General features: G+C 37.9%; 2 protein-coding genes across 2 annotated transcripts; one reads left to right on the top strand and one right to left on the bottom strand.

The window, feature by feature from the left end:
* Nucleotides 1–273: 273 nt before the first annotated feature.
* On the top strand, nucleotides 274–5,030 carry LOC149423822 (uncharacterized). Its single transcript, XM_089632139.1, has 2 exons — nucleotides 274–765; nucleotides 1,925–5,030. Exons 1-2 carry the CDS (start codon nucleotides 543–545, stop codon nucleotides 1,987–1,989), a joined length of 288 nt encoding a protein of 95 aa, XP_089488265.1. The 5' UTR covers nucleotides 274–542; the 3' UTR covers nucleotides 1,990–5,030.
* Nucleotides 5,031–5,329: 299 nt separating this feature from the next.
* Nucleotides 5,330–15,450, bottom strand: LOC149423821 (uncharacterized). Its single transcript, XM_089631829.1, has 2 exons — nucleotides 12,919–15,450; nucleotides 5,330–5,603 (listed from the first exon to the last, which is right to left on the bottom strand). The coding sequence occupies exon 1, from the start codon at nucleotides 14,798–14,800 to the stop codon at nucleotides 12,956–12,958; it is 1,845 nt and encodes a 614-aa protein (XP_089487955.1). The 5' UTR covers nucleotides 14,801–15,450; the 3' UTR covers nucleotides 5,330–5,603; nucleotides 12,919–12,955.
* Nucleotides 15,451–16,596: the final 1,146 nt, after the last annotated feature.

Below are 16,596 nucleotides of genomic sequence, written 5' to 3'. Positions count from 1 at the left end.
CCATCAGCATTTTTTCTGACCTTCTGAAAAGTCCTTTAAAAAAGCATTAAATAAATGCAATTGCTCTTTTGCTAAAATTTGATTATTATTCCAAGAGGGCGTGTTCTTTAGTAGAGTGATCAGCAATAATTTTGCGGTCAATAAGCCATTTTGTTGATTAGTAATACGGCATTGTGAGCGTCACCGGATGCCCTTGCACGGAAATCCAAATCACACATTTCCCCCAAACTAACATCGCGAGCTACTGGCTAATAGCTACTGCTTACGTAGGTACTGGCCACCAGCCACTATTCTCTGACCACAACCACAAGCCTTTACAGGCCACTCTTATAATAACTGCATGACAACTGGGTCCGAGCACCAGCAGCAGCTATTGTTCCATCGCATTACGCCGCTGATCGACACAAAGCATTCCGGAGCGCGAATAATCCGACACAAAGATCACAATACCCACCTACCCTGTTGACACCGTTCGCATTGATTCGATCGATTGCCAGATATCGGCCGTTCCATTGTTTTAAGGCGTGAAATCAATCAGGAAGATGCTCGCGAGGACGGTAGTTCTCTCGGTGATGATGTTATTGCTGGTGGTGGATCTACAGATTGAGGGGACTCCGCTAGCCTTCCCGCAGTGGAGGCCGTACAACAGCCTGTCGCAGAGGGGCAAGTGCCCCGTGGGGTGGCGTCTCAACGCGTGGGGGAAGTGCAAGAAAATTTGGCGCGGTTTCGCGCAGGACCGCTCTACACCAGCAGAGATCATTCCAGGTACGCCATAAGCTATTCTTCTTTGGGCTATGTTGGATTATTTAATAGACAATCGAGGCACGAAATGCACGACCATCTACTAAAGAATTAATACCATATCATCAGTTTCGTCAAGCATCATCGAATATTTGAGAATAATGCTGACATGCTCTATAAACCATCATATGTTTAACTTTATTTCCACTGAATTTATGCTTGAGACATATAACGCTACCTTCATACATACTAGGCAATCATTACATATTCAAATGGTTTTCATTTGAATAATGACAATGAGTTTATTTATTTCTATTGACAATGAGTTCCTTCTCAGGTCAGAGTTCCGATGTCAAAAAGCAGTTATTTACCTGACAGTAATCACTGTCACTCTAACAGATACTCCTGAACCAAGCTTAGCTTACATACATTAACAGTGACGTTCTCAATAAACAATTATCAATGCTCTCAATGTCGATCTATGTACTGTGGCAAAAGTGAAGCTTTTCAAGGCAGAAGTAGATAAGTAATATCATTGAAGAAGAAGATTTTTTTTGTATTTTTTTTTTGTAATTATTTTTTATTTTTAATAATATGTTTACATGGTACATAATTCATTGTACATCTTGGGTCTTTTTACTACTCTTCCATTGAAAGCATTTGCTTGTGTATGGAAGGGGAGTGTACATAAATGTTGTTGTTAGTTAGTACTTAAATAATTAATTGTACATAAATGTATGTTTCCTTTAGTATTTTTTTTTTATAGTAGTGAAGGATAATATATTAATATAATAAATTTTAAAAAAGAAAGGAAGTTATGGAAAACTAAGGATATTTGTGAGATTAATTAAGTGACAGTAGTTTTTTTTTCAGAATATTTTTAAAGTGTCTCTTGACAGAGAGCAGTATTCGGGTTTTATCATTAATGCTTCTGGTTTCTTCTAGATAACAATCTAAAAGACAAATTAAAAAGAACAAGACACATAAATTTAATAAAATAACGGTTGCAACTGGGAATCGAACCCAGGATCTCTGTATTAACAGGATATTGTGACCTGATATTTTAAAGTCGTTTTTGTATCGAAATTAAATTAATATATCTGGGGCAATTGGGTTTTAAATTATCGTAAAAATTGAACAAGTGGCCCTTTTCAATCTAAATCTTAACATCGACTTTTTTCAGATTTACGGAAAAGCCAAAAGCCGCAAAATGGAGGTGAAACAGGTGCCCACACTCACCAACAATGACAACGTGAATTTTGTAGGACTGTTTTCTATAACTGTGTCCTGTGAAAGCCAGGACATGAGAGGATCCGATTAATACACCATAAAATAATACAATAACAACCCAAATTACAAAACCTGTTCACAGGTACATAGTATTAACAATCCATTTTCTTCTTTGACTTTACTATATTTCCTAATTTAATAATGTAAGTAGATATTATTAACGTTACTACTGGAGATTGTATACGTGATAGTTCTTCTTACTAAAATACAAAACTCAACCCTTACGTAAGTCGGAGTGTTAATATACCTACTCTCTTCTATAACTATGACTTTTGCCCCATCTCCTCTACGAATGTATTCGCTTATTTATTTGTGTTGTGACTGTCAGAATTCATGGTATTTGTAGAAAATTTATAACAAAACAATTCACATTTTTAAATGTCTTGCCTGAATTCATACATGAATTTGCATATGTAGAAAATGTTTTTGAAAGAATTTATATATTTATTTAATTTATTGTAATATTGTAGACTTTTAATATTTATTAAAAAATACCATTTTATAATTAATAAATTATTATAACAACGAATACCTTATTTCAAGCCTTCAAGGACCAGCTTCCCCTGCGTTATATTCAGAGTGGCGTACTCCTTTGTTTGTAGGAATCATATAACGTATTTTGTTAAATTATTTTCACCTCCCATGACCTACAATGGTTTACAGTTCACATCAGGACCGACCCTGAGCCAGTGACATCTGGCGACAGGAAAAATCTACAGAGGCCTATGTATGGTGTTGTGTTTTGACTCATTGGCGCCTTGAGAAGTTGGCGCCCGGAGCGGACCGCTCCGATTGCGCCTGCATAGGACCGGCCCTGGTTTACTTTCATCCTCTCTTGGAGTTGCGACACAGATCTGACGACTAGAAAAGATATTTTACCTATTTTTTTCCATTACACAGTTTCGCTGTCTCTTACTTTTACGATCATCAGAACTCGTAAAATAGGTATCTATGTAATTTTTTCAAAAAGTTATCTGTAATGCTTATTACCAATTATTCTCTAGTCTATCTGACTATAAACCTAGAAAACAAGTTTAATTCTCTATGCTACCCGAAAAACATTCCATTTGATAAAATATTAAATTTTTCTACTATACTCCAAAATAAATTTCTGCTATTTCAAAACAAAAATAAATGTTTTTACAATTTTCCAAAACAAAGTAATTTTTTTTTCTGTTCTAATTTTTTATCCATTGGTCAGCTTCGTGTTAAGGGCAAAATATATAAATTTAAAATGTAATGTTTGTTTTACTCGTATGCACAAGCATTATGTGCAAGGCATAAATTATTTGGTTTACAACCGTTTTGCTAAATTCATTTTACACGTAGTGGCAATACCTTCTGGAAAGAAATATAGAATTAGAAAGTGATAAGTCCTTGAACTTTTCTCTACAAAGTTCATACTGATTTGAACAACAACACTATTGCGTTCTTTAAAATGGACGTATTTGACATTTAACCACTGCTTAAGGCCCCGTAGTAAGCGTTCAAAGATGGTTTGAAAGGGAGACATGTGAATACGAATGTTAGAGGGAGCGCGCCAATATTAAAAAACGATAATAATTAAGCGAAAGTGGTGAAAAAAATTCATAAAACACGACTTATTTGAAATAGAGCCAAATTTCTCGAGAAATGCTTTAATTGCATTTAAAGATACACTGTGAATTTGTCATGTCTATAACATATTAAATAAACAACAAAACGTGTTTTTAATAATTTTCGTAGCTTACTTTGCGTTTTTTTTTTTGAAGGAATTTCATATAATTAACATTTCGGCATAACAAATGTGGGTATAGACCAAGGATATTAGAGGTATAGACATTATCTTCAAAAAAAAAATTTTTTTTGTCACTTAAAAACTTAAAGAGTTAACTTGTTATAAATCGGTAGAAATTTATGCTAAATTATGGTCTTTCAGTACAAAACTGAAAAGTTATTACCTTCGTGGGTAGCAGAAAGAGTGCCCTTTTTATTTCATGCTTTCGGGTAGGTAGTAGATTACGGGATCGAAACCTGAGGTGTGCAATTTAAAAAAATCTATTTGGTAGGTGTTTACAATTTAACGTATACTTCATTTAATTAGTACATTTACCTACTTTTAGTATTTTTCGGAACGCTTCATATTGGTATATCAGTATTATCCAGAAAGTTTTACACAGATAAAAGTAGGTATTACCCAGATAAAATTATTACTCAGATAAAATATCACTATTCATAATTCAAACGTTGCTTGAAATGACTTTCCCCATGTTTGGTGATCAGATCTGAAAATCCAGGTACTTTCTCAACTTCCTTTTCCACATTTCCTCCCCCTCCACTCTCCCTCGAAATATACCCAAATTATCTACCGAAATATACCCAAACAAAATAAAAATTATAAACGATGAAATAAGTTTGAAGACATTTTATTTTAATATTTATTATTGCTCTGCCGGGTTCGCAAAGGACTTTCCTTGATCGGGAAAATATATATTAAAATGGTAAGAGTTTTTTATGCTTCTGACGAATGAAAATCCCTTCCAAAACCGTGATCATAACAAGGCATAAAGCAAATGGTTTCTTCGATTAAAGTAAGACTTATTGATATTAATAGTGGGACGCCATCATCTCATGTTCATATTGATGGATGCCATATTCCCAGTGGCTTCGGGCACTTGGGACTCTGGTACGTTATTGACATTTAAAAAAAAATTAATTCGTCATTCAATATTATTAAGTCCTACACATTTTTGATGCATGACAGAAGTTTCGCCTTTCGAGACATTATATTAAACTCACATACCCGCCAAAGTATAGATAGGTCATTAAAACATTTTTTTGTAGGTTGGTACGTTTCTTTAAATTAGTACCTACGGTATATTATATGTGGAATTATTTAGTCAACCTTAGAAAATCCATAAAGGGTGACATTATTTTGTTGTATTAATTGATGGTTTACCACAAAATAACTCATCACCATCATTATCTAGCAATTACATATAATATATTAGCAATTAAAATATGATGGTGTATTTAAGTAAAACTGGCATTACTTGGTCCTCCTCACTGTGCTGAGGCGGACTAAAATTATTTAATTCCTTCTAATAAGGTGCGTCTTTATGTCGTTTTTAGTGCGTTTTAGAGTGTTCTCACTGACACCTTAGAGCCAGATTTTGATTCTTGAATTGTACCTGAAATGTACAATTTACAAGTTTTGATTGAGATAAATTAAAGCTAAAAAACCAATAAATAAAAATGCGTAGCTTGATTGTTGCTCTACTAAGGGAATATTATAAAATAAACTTTTAAAAACTTTGCATTTCTTGTAAAAAACGGTTTATTTAACAAATTACCTTACTTCATAAGAAAACATGAGTACATATTCTGATAATAATAATAATGTAATATTAAATAATAATTCTGAAACCCTAGAGACTAGTAAGTAAGAAAATATAAATGTACAATCCATTCCTAAATGTCTTCATATGAACACAACAAGCTATCCTATCCAGGGGTGAAGAAGGTAGGGTGGTTCACGTGCTCTTTCCCTCGGGTAGGTTGCGGCATGTGGGGGAGGGAGATGGCACCAGCTCCTGGAAATAAACGCCCTTCTTTATTAACTTGCATACATATCATACACTTCTGAATACTGATTACGTCATTCAAAGAAATCTGCGGGGTCTTAGGATCACATTGGCCTAACCACAAAAAACTAGTGTTTTGAGTTGGTTTTCGCAATGCCATAATCATATGTATTAGTGACACGAAGCTCATACATATAGCAGTTTAAGAAATACAGTTGGGCATACACGCATGCCAATCTTTATGTGCGTTTATCTGAAAACTATGTTTTTGTAGATAGGCCCCTGTGATTCTAAACCCACATCTAGTGACTGGTAACATAAATGTGTGCTGTTGGGATTCTAGGAAACCACATAAGTAACACGTAACTCCTTGAAGCTTCAAAATACATTACCATTACCATACCATTTATGTGCAAATTATTTTCCACACAAACAACAAGAACACATTGAGTAACCTAAAAAAATTTAAGGTCACTTCTTTGTTGTCCACATAACCTTTTATCTTGTGACGTTGTATGCGTGTTGTGGACAAGAGAAGAAGCAACATGAAATTAAAATATTCAACCAACTAATGGTAGATGATAGCAACACAAAACCTCCTCTCTCTTGTACAATTTTACACCCAACCTTTGACTCATGAGGCCCATTTTTTTATCTTCTTCCTGAAACTGTTTTAAATAGATAGATTTGATCACATAGTTCTCGTTTTATAATAATAATAATTAAACATTTATTTTTCAAAAGATTTTTACATATTTATACATTTTAGTTTCTTTAATTATATTGATTATATTAACAAAAGGATCACTCCTCAGTAATACATTACCAATTTCTCCATGAGTGTAGCTTGTTTTTTTATGTGAATACCGCACAAGAGACCCAACTTTAAGAAGCCAGTGAGACTATGGCATCCCCAATTGGAGTATGTTGTGAGGCTGAAGGTAGTGAGGAAGGAGATGAGGAGAAGTAAGGTTGGAGAGCACCTGGGCTAGTCAGATCTTGTCACCAGAAACGGCTAAAGCCATTTCAAGCATTGTTTCAATTCAATTCAGTATCAATTATTTTACAAGCAATAATTATTCGCCTGAAACACTCATCCACATTGAAAAATCTCCTGATAAAAGATACATGACGCCAACGGGACTCGAACCCGTGTCCCTTCGATTTCCGGTCGACAGTACTGACCACTGAGCTATGGCGGCTTATCTCTTACCCGCGAAATGATTCAATATATACTAGTGTTTCATTCAACAATTACTGCTTGTTACATTTTTTCACCTGAAAACAACCAACTTTATTTTATATGAGAACGAGCAGTTATTGTTGAATGAAACACTAGTATATATTGAATCATTTCGCGGGTAAGAGATAAGCCGCCATAGCTCAGTGGTCAGAGCTGTCGACCGGAAATCGAAGGGACACGGGTTCGAGTCCCGTTGGCGTCATGTATCTTTTATCAGGAGATTTTTCAATGTGGATGAGTGTTTCAGGCGAATAATTATTGCTTGTAGAATAATTGTTACCCTTTGTGCTATGCATAAAAAATCTTGTCTTAAAACATTAGTTTACCAAAAAAAAAATCAATTCAGTATCTTACACTCTGGAACGTGCCGCAAGTATACTATACATAATTTTAAATGAATAAATTGTGAAATAACACAAATTCATGAAGTTAAATTTACTTGCGCACGCCGAGATTTAGACCCGCGACCTTCGGCTTGCTAGTCGAGAGTCTAGCAATGTTTCCTAATACAATGTTTAGTACAATGTCGCTATCTATTAGAACGTATTCTTTCTTGTAACTTATACATCAGATCTGATTAATAAACTTCCGTTTTGTCTTCTTATTCTCGATACATACTGATAAAATGTGCCTAAATGATTATATTTGAAATACGGTAATTGGCATACTAAAACCTCTTGTAAGATATAATTCGTTTTGCAAATAAAATTACCTAATTAAAGGCAACTTCATATTTTGTCCTGCGAACACTTGAGGATCATATTATTTATAATAGCTGTTTATATTATTGTTAATATTTCACTCGGCATTATAAATCCAGTGTATCCCAGAAGTGTTTGCTTTTTCTTTGTGATTTTCTGCAATAAATTATCGCTTGTCTGCGTATTCATCACAACTGTCATATATATTATTGTACATTTATTATAATTTTCATTTATGTGTTATTAAAACTATAAAAAAAGACCTTATGATTTAAAACTGTAAAATGGAGGCATTAGCACGTAACATTTCCTAATACTTGTTTGTCTCTGATACAAAAAATATTGTATCACAGACAAAAACTAATAAAGATACATCCCTATTTTACTACATATTTTCAGAATATTATATTTTACTACGTATTTAGAGAATACTGTATTTTACTAAGTATTTAGAGAATACTATATTTTACTGTGTATTTATAGAATATTGTATTTTACTATGCATTTAGATTTTATTTTTTTACAGATTATTAAATCCAGACATATCAACTAACGTAAGTTCAGTGAAACACAATAATACCAAAAATAAAATTGCAAATGATATCTACTTGGCGTAAAAATAAACTATAAAAGTTGAAATGGCAACGTCTAAATGAATCCAAAAACAGACAAAGAATGTAAATAGATATACTATTTTCAGTTGGCGAGTTATGTGATGTGGCGGGTGGCGGATGGCGAGTGGCGGGTGGCGGGTGGCGGGTGGCGGATGGCGGGTAGTGGGTGGCGGGTAGGGGTAGCGGGTTTGATCGGGGAGAAGGTGAGTTGCAACAGTAGCGCCATACAACCTTAAAACATAGGGCGACACCTGCCGGACCTGTCCTTGCGCGAGCCGGGCCGACAGCCCTTGAGCGGCACCATGATGATGTTGGCTTCGCGCGGCGTGGTCTGGTCGTGAGGTCCTCCAGCGGCTGCCGCCCTCGCCAACACCTCCTTAAAGGTGTAGAACTTGCCCTCAGCCGCGGCACCCCATGCCACAAGCCACACACACGCAAGCCATAACACTTGTAGGCGCATCTTCTACTGTCAAGTTCTAGTTGGGTAGTTTTGTTGTGACGAGTAACCTCACTAGCGCGATGCGCACGCTGACTTGGCGAGCTTCATCCGCCAGCGTCCGCGCGGGTGTCAATTAGTGAGATAAGAATTAGCGCGAGGCCCCTCGGCTATCGCGCGAATCGCTAACCGCCGGCTGCTACTGGCGGAAGTCACTCGTCGTTTAGAAGCGGTTAGTGTATATTTTCGTACCAACTTATGAAACCGATAATATCCGGGTTATAAAATCAATGTAAGAATTTCACCAGACTCTGCGGCAAAGACCGCTCCCGTCTTTCTGCAGGCCTTGCCCACACTGAGATACCATATTTATAGGAGCGTCTATAATCTTTTCGAGAACTGATGGCAGTTTAAAATTATCTCCAGGTAGAATTTCGATGGTCGACGAGGTTGTGTGCCCGTGACTAGGCTCAGAGGGTGGCACGCCGGCGGATCTGACTGTCGCCTGGCTGTCGCCGGGTATAGGTTTCGGGGGGGGCTCTGGGCTCGTGTTACAGGAGTGTCGTTCACCGGTATCGCCAGAGATGCCACTAGGCGTCGAACTTGCAGGAGGCTCAGGGCTGGTATCGTCAGGGATGCCACTAGGTGTCGGACTTGCAGAAAGCTCAGGGTCGGTATTGCAGGAGTGACCGTCTCCGATGTCGTCAGAAAATATGTCACTGCGTGTCAGGTTTACGGACGACCCTATACTCGAGCTCCACTGTTGCTCGCCAAGCGAATTCAAGGTACTGGTAGGATATTCACCGGAATTTTTGTGTAGCTTCGATTCTAACAATTTGAAGAAACCCACAACTTTAGTGACGACTCCTAGTACCCGTGTTGTATTCTGATTTTTCGAAACGTTTTCAAAATCAATTGGAATCGGATGGACCGGAAAAAAAACGGACAATGATAGCGCCGCTAAAATCCACACGCCGTACCCGCGCGACATATTCGTTAATAACTTTAAAACAACACAGATGCTTTATAAATCGACGTTTCTTTGACCTTACAGTTGATAACCTTTGCCACTTTGCAAGCGAAAACAAATCCACAAATCTCAATACCAACTCAAAATACAAATAATCAATTAACGAAATATTATTATCGCCTAGTGTCTAGAATACAGAAACAAGCATCAACTTGACTTAAAAGGTGACTGAAACGTTTACCTGTTCCAAGGGTAATCTTACTCGAACGAGTATCACAGTGTGGCTAGCAGGGTCTGCAAATTACACTTGGGGTGAAGGCGGCAGTAGTGTATGAGCCAGGTGCGGATGATAGCACCCGCGTCACCTCGCGTCTTTTGCTGGAACTGTTCCGTGGGCCTGACGAGGTGCGTCGCCTTACCGTTCACCATCACTCTGGAGTTCCAACCATCTTCTTCCTCTTTAACTTCCTTTAGCAGAGCTTTACCAATATTTTTTTCAATGTAGTTTGATTCTCCGTCGTAATTCTGGCGGTTATGATGAGTGTCCTCTTTTGTCCGATATGCAGATTTTCCTCGGAGGTTTTCTGGATGAATCGATGATTCGAAAATTATGTTTTCATCTGCCAAACTGTTTCGACTGATAAACTCAATTTGTTCGTCGCCCTCCTGTGGGAATAGCAGCACATAGCACGTGACATGGGAGAGGGTGGACAGGATGCACACGCACACGACACATGTGAAAGTCATCAAACTACGCATTTTGCTGAAGGGTTCGGTTGGCCGTTCCCTGGTGAAGTCGATCACGGAACTGCTTCAACTAGTTACGTTCGCAAGGAGGCAGACTTGATCAATGCGCGAGAGTTACATTATTAAAGATGCCATCAATCAAGCATATCGTGATGCGTCCATTGAATCAATTAAGTTGAACGCCCGGCTTCTTCAATTTATTACTCGACAAATTAAATGGACGTGTCCAGACTAAGGCCCATAGTATAAGCAATCTTAAAGCCCATAGTATATATTAATATTTAATAATGTACATGTATTAAAACTAATATTTATTATATTACATGTACATTATTAATATTTAATAATGTACATGTATTTAACGCAAATTTAATCTATCGTAATGATCTAGAACCAAGTGACGTAAACTCGTATACCTTTCGCTAATAGGGCGTTAATGAATAATACATAAATAAATAATAAGTTTTGGCAAAATAAATGGGAGATACTTTCCAACAAATCTATACACTGCACTGGCCACTAGACAGAATACAAATTATTCTAAATATAAATTAGACTTGGATCATCAGCCAAGACAGATCAAACATTAAAGATATAACGTGTTTATAAATCTTTGATGATTTATTGAAATAATTTTAAACTATTTTTCAATTATTTAATTTTTGACCGGTTATTATGGCCTTCTTGAGACAGGTAGGTTCAATAGGCTGAAATCGGTAGCAGTCAAAAATAAAATAAGTGTAATAGTCATACATACTCACTTTAAATTTGTGCCCACTGTGTATATAATATGTACTACATGTGCGCACATTTGACTAAAGTTCCCCCTATTTTTTTCTGTGTCTTTATGTCAAACTGAAATTAAATTACTTCAAAATTATTCTCACTTCGTCTTAATTTTCTACATTCATACTTGAATTGTATAGTTTAAAAAAACTGATTTTATTTTGTCTATCATTTTTATAATATTGTTTAAACAAAAACTTAGCTAACGACTCTGTAAAATATAATGCACTGAATAAAAAAAATAAAGAAATGGCAGCATCAAAAATAAAAATATTGTGAAAATGTATTTCCTATGATAAAATGTTAATTTTATCTTATTTTGAGCCATCTGTACCCCGCCACGCGTTGCTGATGCTCAGTATGTCTGTGCTTTTATGTTCAAGAGATGGCGCTGTTTAAAAAAAATATTTAATGTAGGTATACAAAAACACAAGCGTATTCGAATGCAACATTGTGTCAAAATTTCAAAGCAATCGGTGAAGAACTTTTGGAATTTAAAGATTTTGAACAAACTATCATTTACATTTTTATTTATATAGATTTAATATATTATATGCATATGTTATGAACTGCACCAGCTCTTAACACAGCATTTCCAAGTGACCAGGCACAGTACATCCCCGATGTTATGTAATTAATAAAGTTAAACAAATGCACAAGTAAAGTAGTGGTTTTCACATATATGCAGTGTCTGGAATCCTTTATATTCGGTTTAGATTGAAAAACTGACATCTTTTCTGTATGGAAATTCGATTGCTGAGTAATTAAAAAACATCCGAAGCACGAGGCAAAAACGTTTGGGATTTCCGTCCACTATTATGTGTATGAAAGTATACATGTTTTAAAAAATGTTATTTAGCAGGTATTTCAAAAGAACGTTATTTCATAGAATGCATATTAAGTACCGTCTAAAAATGATATGAAGACAACACAATGAAGCTAGGAATCATATTCGGTAAATATGACGTTTAGAATTTTGTTTTTATATTCTGTTACTTTTTGTAAGAATCTTTAAATAAAGCTGTTGTCAATAAGCCACCCTAACTCCAGCACCCGCTAAAATTGTAGCATTTGAATAGGACATTGTTTTTAAGATTTTCTTACTTTATTAATTTAAATACATTTAAGCCTTTAATAAAGGAACACCAAAAGATTGTATAAAGGGGCATAAATTTTGACAGATGAAGAAAAATGTAATCAGATGACCGTCTTATATAAATAGAGGGTACAACACTTGGACAAACAATATAATATTTTGCAATGTTCAATTCATGGTAAGCACATTTTTTGAAAATAATTTAATATATCACTGATCTAAAATACGAAAATGATGAAACTATATTTTTAAATAAATTATAAATTTTAAGATTCATAATTATAAAAACTAAATATTCTTAATCTTGATGCTCACCACTCTTATAGACACAAACGCCAGCTTTCATAGAAGAGGAACATTAAAAAATCAAAAGCAGTGAAAACTAATTGTATGAATTATTTTAGTTAAAATTATTGATTATACTCTGTTACACTATTATACTGTAAATTGATTAATGATTTAATAAATTTATTATTTAAAAAAAAATTATAATAATAATAAAAAAATTAAAAATATATAATTTGAACACAATACATATCACCTTTAATTTCGGAAGAAATAATAATTACCTCATTTGTTATTTTCGGTGATAATTATTAGTTATCATCAGTTTTAAATGTGCCTACAATTAGTTCTTAAAAAGTCTTCGTTGGCAGAAAATATTACTTACTATATAGTGCGAATTCTAGATAATGATTAAATTCTGCAAATAGCGAAAGTAAGATAATTACCTGGATCAGCTTTATGAGAGAGGTTTGATCATTCGTTTTAACGATCTATGTAGTCTTCGTAAGCAAGTGTCGTAGAATCATCACCGTAGTCGCTGTTGTCGTCCGTGGTTTCCTCCGAATCTTCTTCAGTGTTTGCTTCCGTGAATTCTTCAGTGTTTACTTCCGTGAATTCTTCAGTGTTTACTTCCGTAAATTCCTCAGTGATCGCTTCTGTGATCTCTTCAGTCATTTTTTCTGTTATCTCTTCAGTGATTTCTTCCGTTATCTCTTCAGTGATTTCTTCCGTTATCTCTTCAGTGATTTCTTCCGTTATCTCTTCAGTGATTTCATCCGTTATCTCCTCGGTGACGGGGTCCAAGGTAATGGTCTCCATTGGGAGAGGGTTTTCCGTGATGGAGTCATATGACCATGGCTCGGTTAATGGATACTCTAATATCGGATTGGGTATCAGCGGCCGTACTACTGCAACAGGAGGAGTAGTAGGCGCCTTGATCCTGTCAACAGTTGTGGTCTTCGGTGGTAGTTTAGTCTTGTTGACTATTACAACAGGAGGAGTAGTAGGCACCTTGATCCTGTCAACAGTTGTGGTCTTCGGGGGTAGTTTAGTCTTGTTGACTATTGCGACAGGAGGAGTCGTAGGCACTTTGGTCCTGTCAATAGTTGTGGTCTTCCGTGGTAGTTTAGTTTTGTTGACTTTTGCAACAGGAGGAGTCATAGGCACCTTGGTCCTGTCAACATTTCTGGTCTTCGGTGGTGGTTTAGTCTCGTTGACCATGATGATGACTCGGCCCGTGTTTAATTCATCGGGAAGAGAATCATAAAAATACTCATAGTCCACGACGTCTCCGTCATGGAAGTGAACGATCGGCCGCATCGCGACAGGCAAGCCTCGATTTGCTTCTGGCCCAGAGGATTTGACTGGCACGGTCATCTTGGCTCCCGAATTAAGAGACAAAAAGCCGTACGGGTCAGGGCGGAAGGGCGGATGGGTAGGACGGGCGGGATTTCTTGGGTAGGTAAGGTAGGCTGGGGGGATGGGGTAGGCAGGGATGGCATGGTAGGCAGGATGTGTAAGATAGTTAGGCGGAGCAGGATAGGTAGGAAGGGCGGGGTAGGCAGAGTGCGTGGGGTTGGCAGGGTGTGTAGGGTAGGCAGGGTAGGCAGGAGGGGCGGCGTCAGCAGAACGCTCGGGGTTGGCAGAGTGCGCGGGGTTGGCAGAGTGCGTGGGGTAGGTAGGGTAGGAAGGAGGTGCGGGGTTAGCAGAACGCGCGAGGTTGGCAGAGTGCACGGGGCTGGCAGGGTACGTGGGGTAGGCAGGATAGGTAGGAGGGGCGGGGTAAGCAGGGTGCGCGGGGTTGGTAGAGTGCGCGGGATTGGCAGGGTGCGTGGGGTAGGCAGGGTAGGCAGGAGGGGCGGGGTAGGCAGAGTGCGCGGGGTTGGAAGATTGCGCGGCGTAGGCAGGGAAGGTAGGAGGGGCGAGGTAGGCAGGGTGCGCGGGGTAGGAAGATTGCGCGGGATTAGCAGATTGCGCGGGATTAGCAGATTGGGCTGGGTAGACAGGGTAGGCTGGAGGGGCAGGGTAGGCAAGAGGGACAGGGTAGGCAGGGTTTGCGGGGTAGGCAGGGTGCGCGGTATTAGCGGATTGCGCTGGGTAGGCAGGGTAGGCAGGAGGGACGGGGTAGGCAGGTTGCACGGGGTTGGAAAGATGCGTGGGATTGGCAGGGTTTGCGGGGTAGGCAGGGTAGGCAGGAGGAGCGGGGTAGGCAGGGTTTGCGGGATAGGCAGGGTGTGCAGAGTATGCGGAGGGGGAACACTGTGCCCCATCGGGGCTCACCAACAGAACCACCACTACTAAAAACCTGAAGCTGTTAACGTCTAACATCGTTGTGGTGTATTGTGTAACGCGAGTTTTGTAGTGACCTTAAATATAGATGTCCTTACTGATGATATCTCCGTTTATCGCGCGACACTTTGATCCGGTGACATTTGACCGAAATTATTGCGAAATTCTAAGCATCTCAAGCATCAGTTTTTTTTTTTTGCTGATAAAATTCTACGAGTTGCTTATTTTATTTTTCACCAATTAATAGTTAATAACCTACGAGCTTATGTGCTTGTAATTTGATGGAATCTGCTTAACGAATCTGTCATTATATAGTGAGATAAAAACGTTCTAAGAAGTGTTCTATCCGAAATGTTTCAAAACAAGCCTTTTTTAAGAAACCATCCAATATCAGCCTTACGTGGCCCGTGTTTAGCAATTTCATGGGGTGGGCTATTTATATTTTACATGAGACCCTTTTTAATATTATTTTAAACTGCATAAAGCAAGAAAGGTTTTGCGTGGGAGTCACCGGATTAAAAGTGTCTTAGAAAAGAGAACAAGTGTGTTACCCGGACATGTGCCTTTAACACGTATCAAATTAAAAATGTGGAATTATAGAAACACCGAAGATTCGTTGTCTTAATACAAATAATTAAGGTTATATTAACTATAATTTTTTTGGTAAACTAATGTTTTTTAACACAAGATTTTTTATGCATAGCACAAAGGGTAACAATTATTTTACAAGCAATAATTATTCGCCTGAAACACTCATCCACATTGAAAAATCTCCTGATAAAAGATACATGACGCCAACGGGACTCGAACTCGTGTCCCTTCGATTTCCGGTCGACAGCTCTGACCACTGAGCTATGGCGGCTTATCTCTTATCCGCGAAATAATTCAATATATGCTAGTGTTTCATTCAACAATTATTTTACAAGCAATAAATAATTATTGCTTGTAAAATAATTGTTAAGGTTATATTCTTTAATAAATAAATGTTTTTTGTAAACAGTTTTGCTTCTCTGGTTTACCTCGTCATCCAACGTCTTCTATTTGGTTCTGTACCTTGATCATTTGATATAGACATTGAAATTATATGCATATATCATATGTTGGTAAAAATAAATTTCATTATAATAACTCTTAGTTTCATATTTTATTTAATTACCTGATGCAACTCTAGGAGCTTCCGTAACTTCGTCAGTCTTCGTAGTTGGTTATATTATCGTCCATATCTTGGTCTTGATCCTCATCAACTTGATAATCATCAGGAACAGTGTTGTCTTCCATCGGCTCCTCTGTGGTCACCTCATCCGTAACGGGATCCTCCGTCACATCCTCGCCGGCCCAGTCCGTCACTTCTTCTGTCTTCTCTTCAGGCACTTCTTCCGGCACTTCTTCCGGCACTTCTTCCGTCGTCGCTTCTGTCACCTCATCCACGACCTTTTCCGTTTCTATCTCAGAAGACGTCGGCTTCAACTCCGACATGTTTGTCACGGTCGGAGGTTGCGTGGAAGTAACAGTGGTAAGCGATGTCTTGTTAAGCATTATTATCATTCTCGTCTTCCCGAAATCTTCCGGAATGGTGTCATAGAAATACTCGTAATCTATTATGCTTCCTTTCTTGAAGTCGATAATCGGAAGGCTTGGGCTGTGGTGCGAAATGGGGGCTGGGGTGGCTACCGGAATCACGTTGCCGGGTTTGGTAGCGGGTACCACGGCGGGCGGACCGTAAGGGTAGGGAGGGTACATATTGTTCCAGGAGGGGGCTAGGACAGGGGCATACTGCCCCGAGTAGGGGTAAGGCGGCGAGTAAGGAGAGTAAGGAGAGTAAGGAGAGTAAGGAG

Source organism: Hesperophylax consimilis, chromosome 5 (assembly GCF_061612785.1).
Source record: "Hesperophylax consimilis isolate HC1 chromosome 5, BYU_Hcon_1.0, whole genome shotgun sequence".
In the NCBI taxonomy this organism is placed as follows: domain Eukaryota; kingdom Metazoa; phylum Arthropoda; class Insecta; order Trichoptera; family Limnephilidae; genus Hesperophylax; species Hesperophylax consimilis.
Note: the sequence above shows the minus strand (reverse complement) of the source record. Positions and strands in the feature narration are given on the sequence as shown.

What these genes read in the sequence shown, in the direction of transcription:
- LOC149423822 (XM_089632139.1), top strand. Translation starts at nt 543, where the DNA reads ATGCTCGCGAGGACGGTAGTTCTCTCGGTGATGATGTTATTGCTGGTG. An exon ending in ACCAGCAGAGATCATTCCAG is followed by an intron (nt 766 to 1,924) that starts GTACGCCATAAG and finishes GACTTTTTTCAG; the next exon opens with ATTTACGGAAAAGCCAAAAG.
- LOC149423821 (XM_089631829.1), bottom strand. Translation starts at nt 14,800, where the DNA reads ATGTTAGACGTTAACAGCTTCAGGTTTTTAGTAGTGGTGGTTCTGTTG.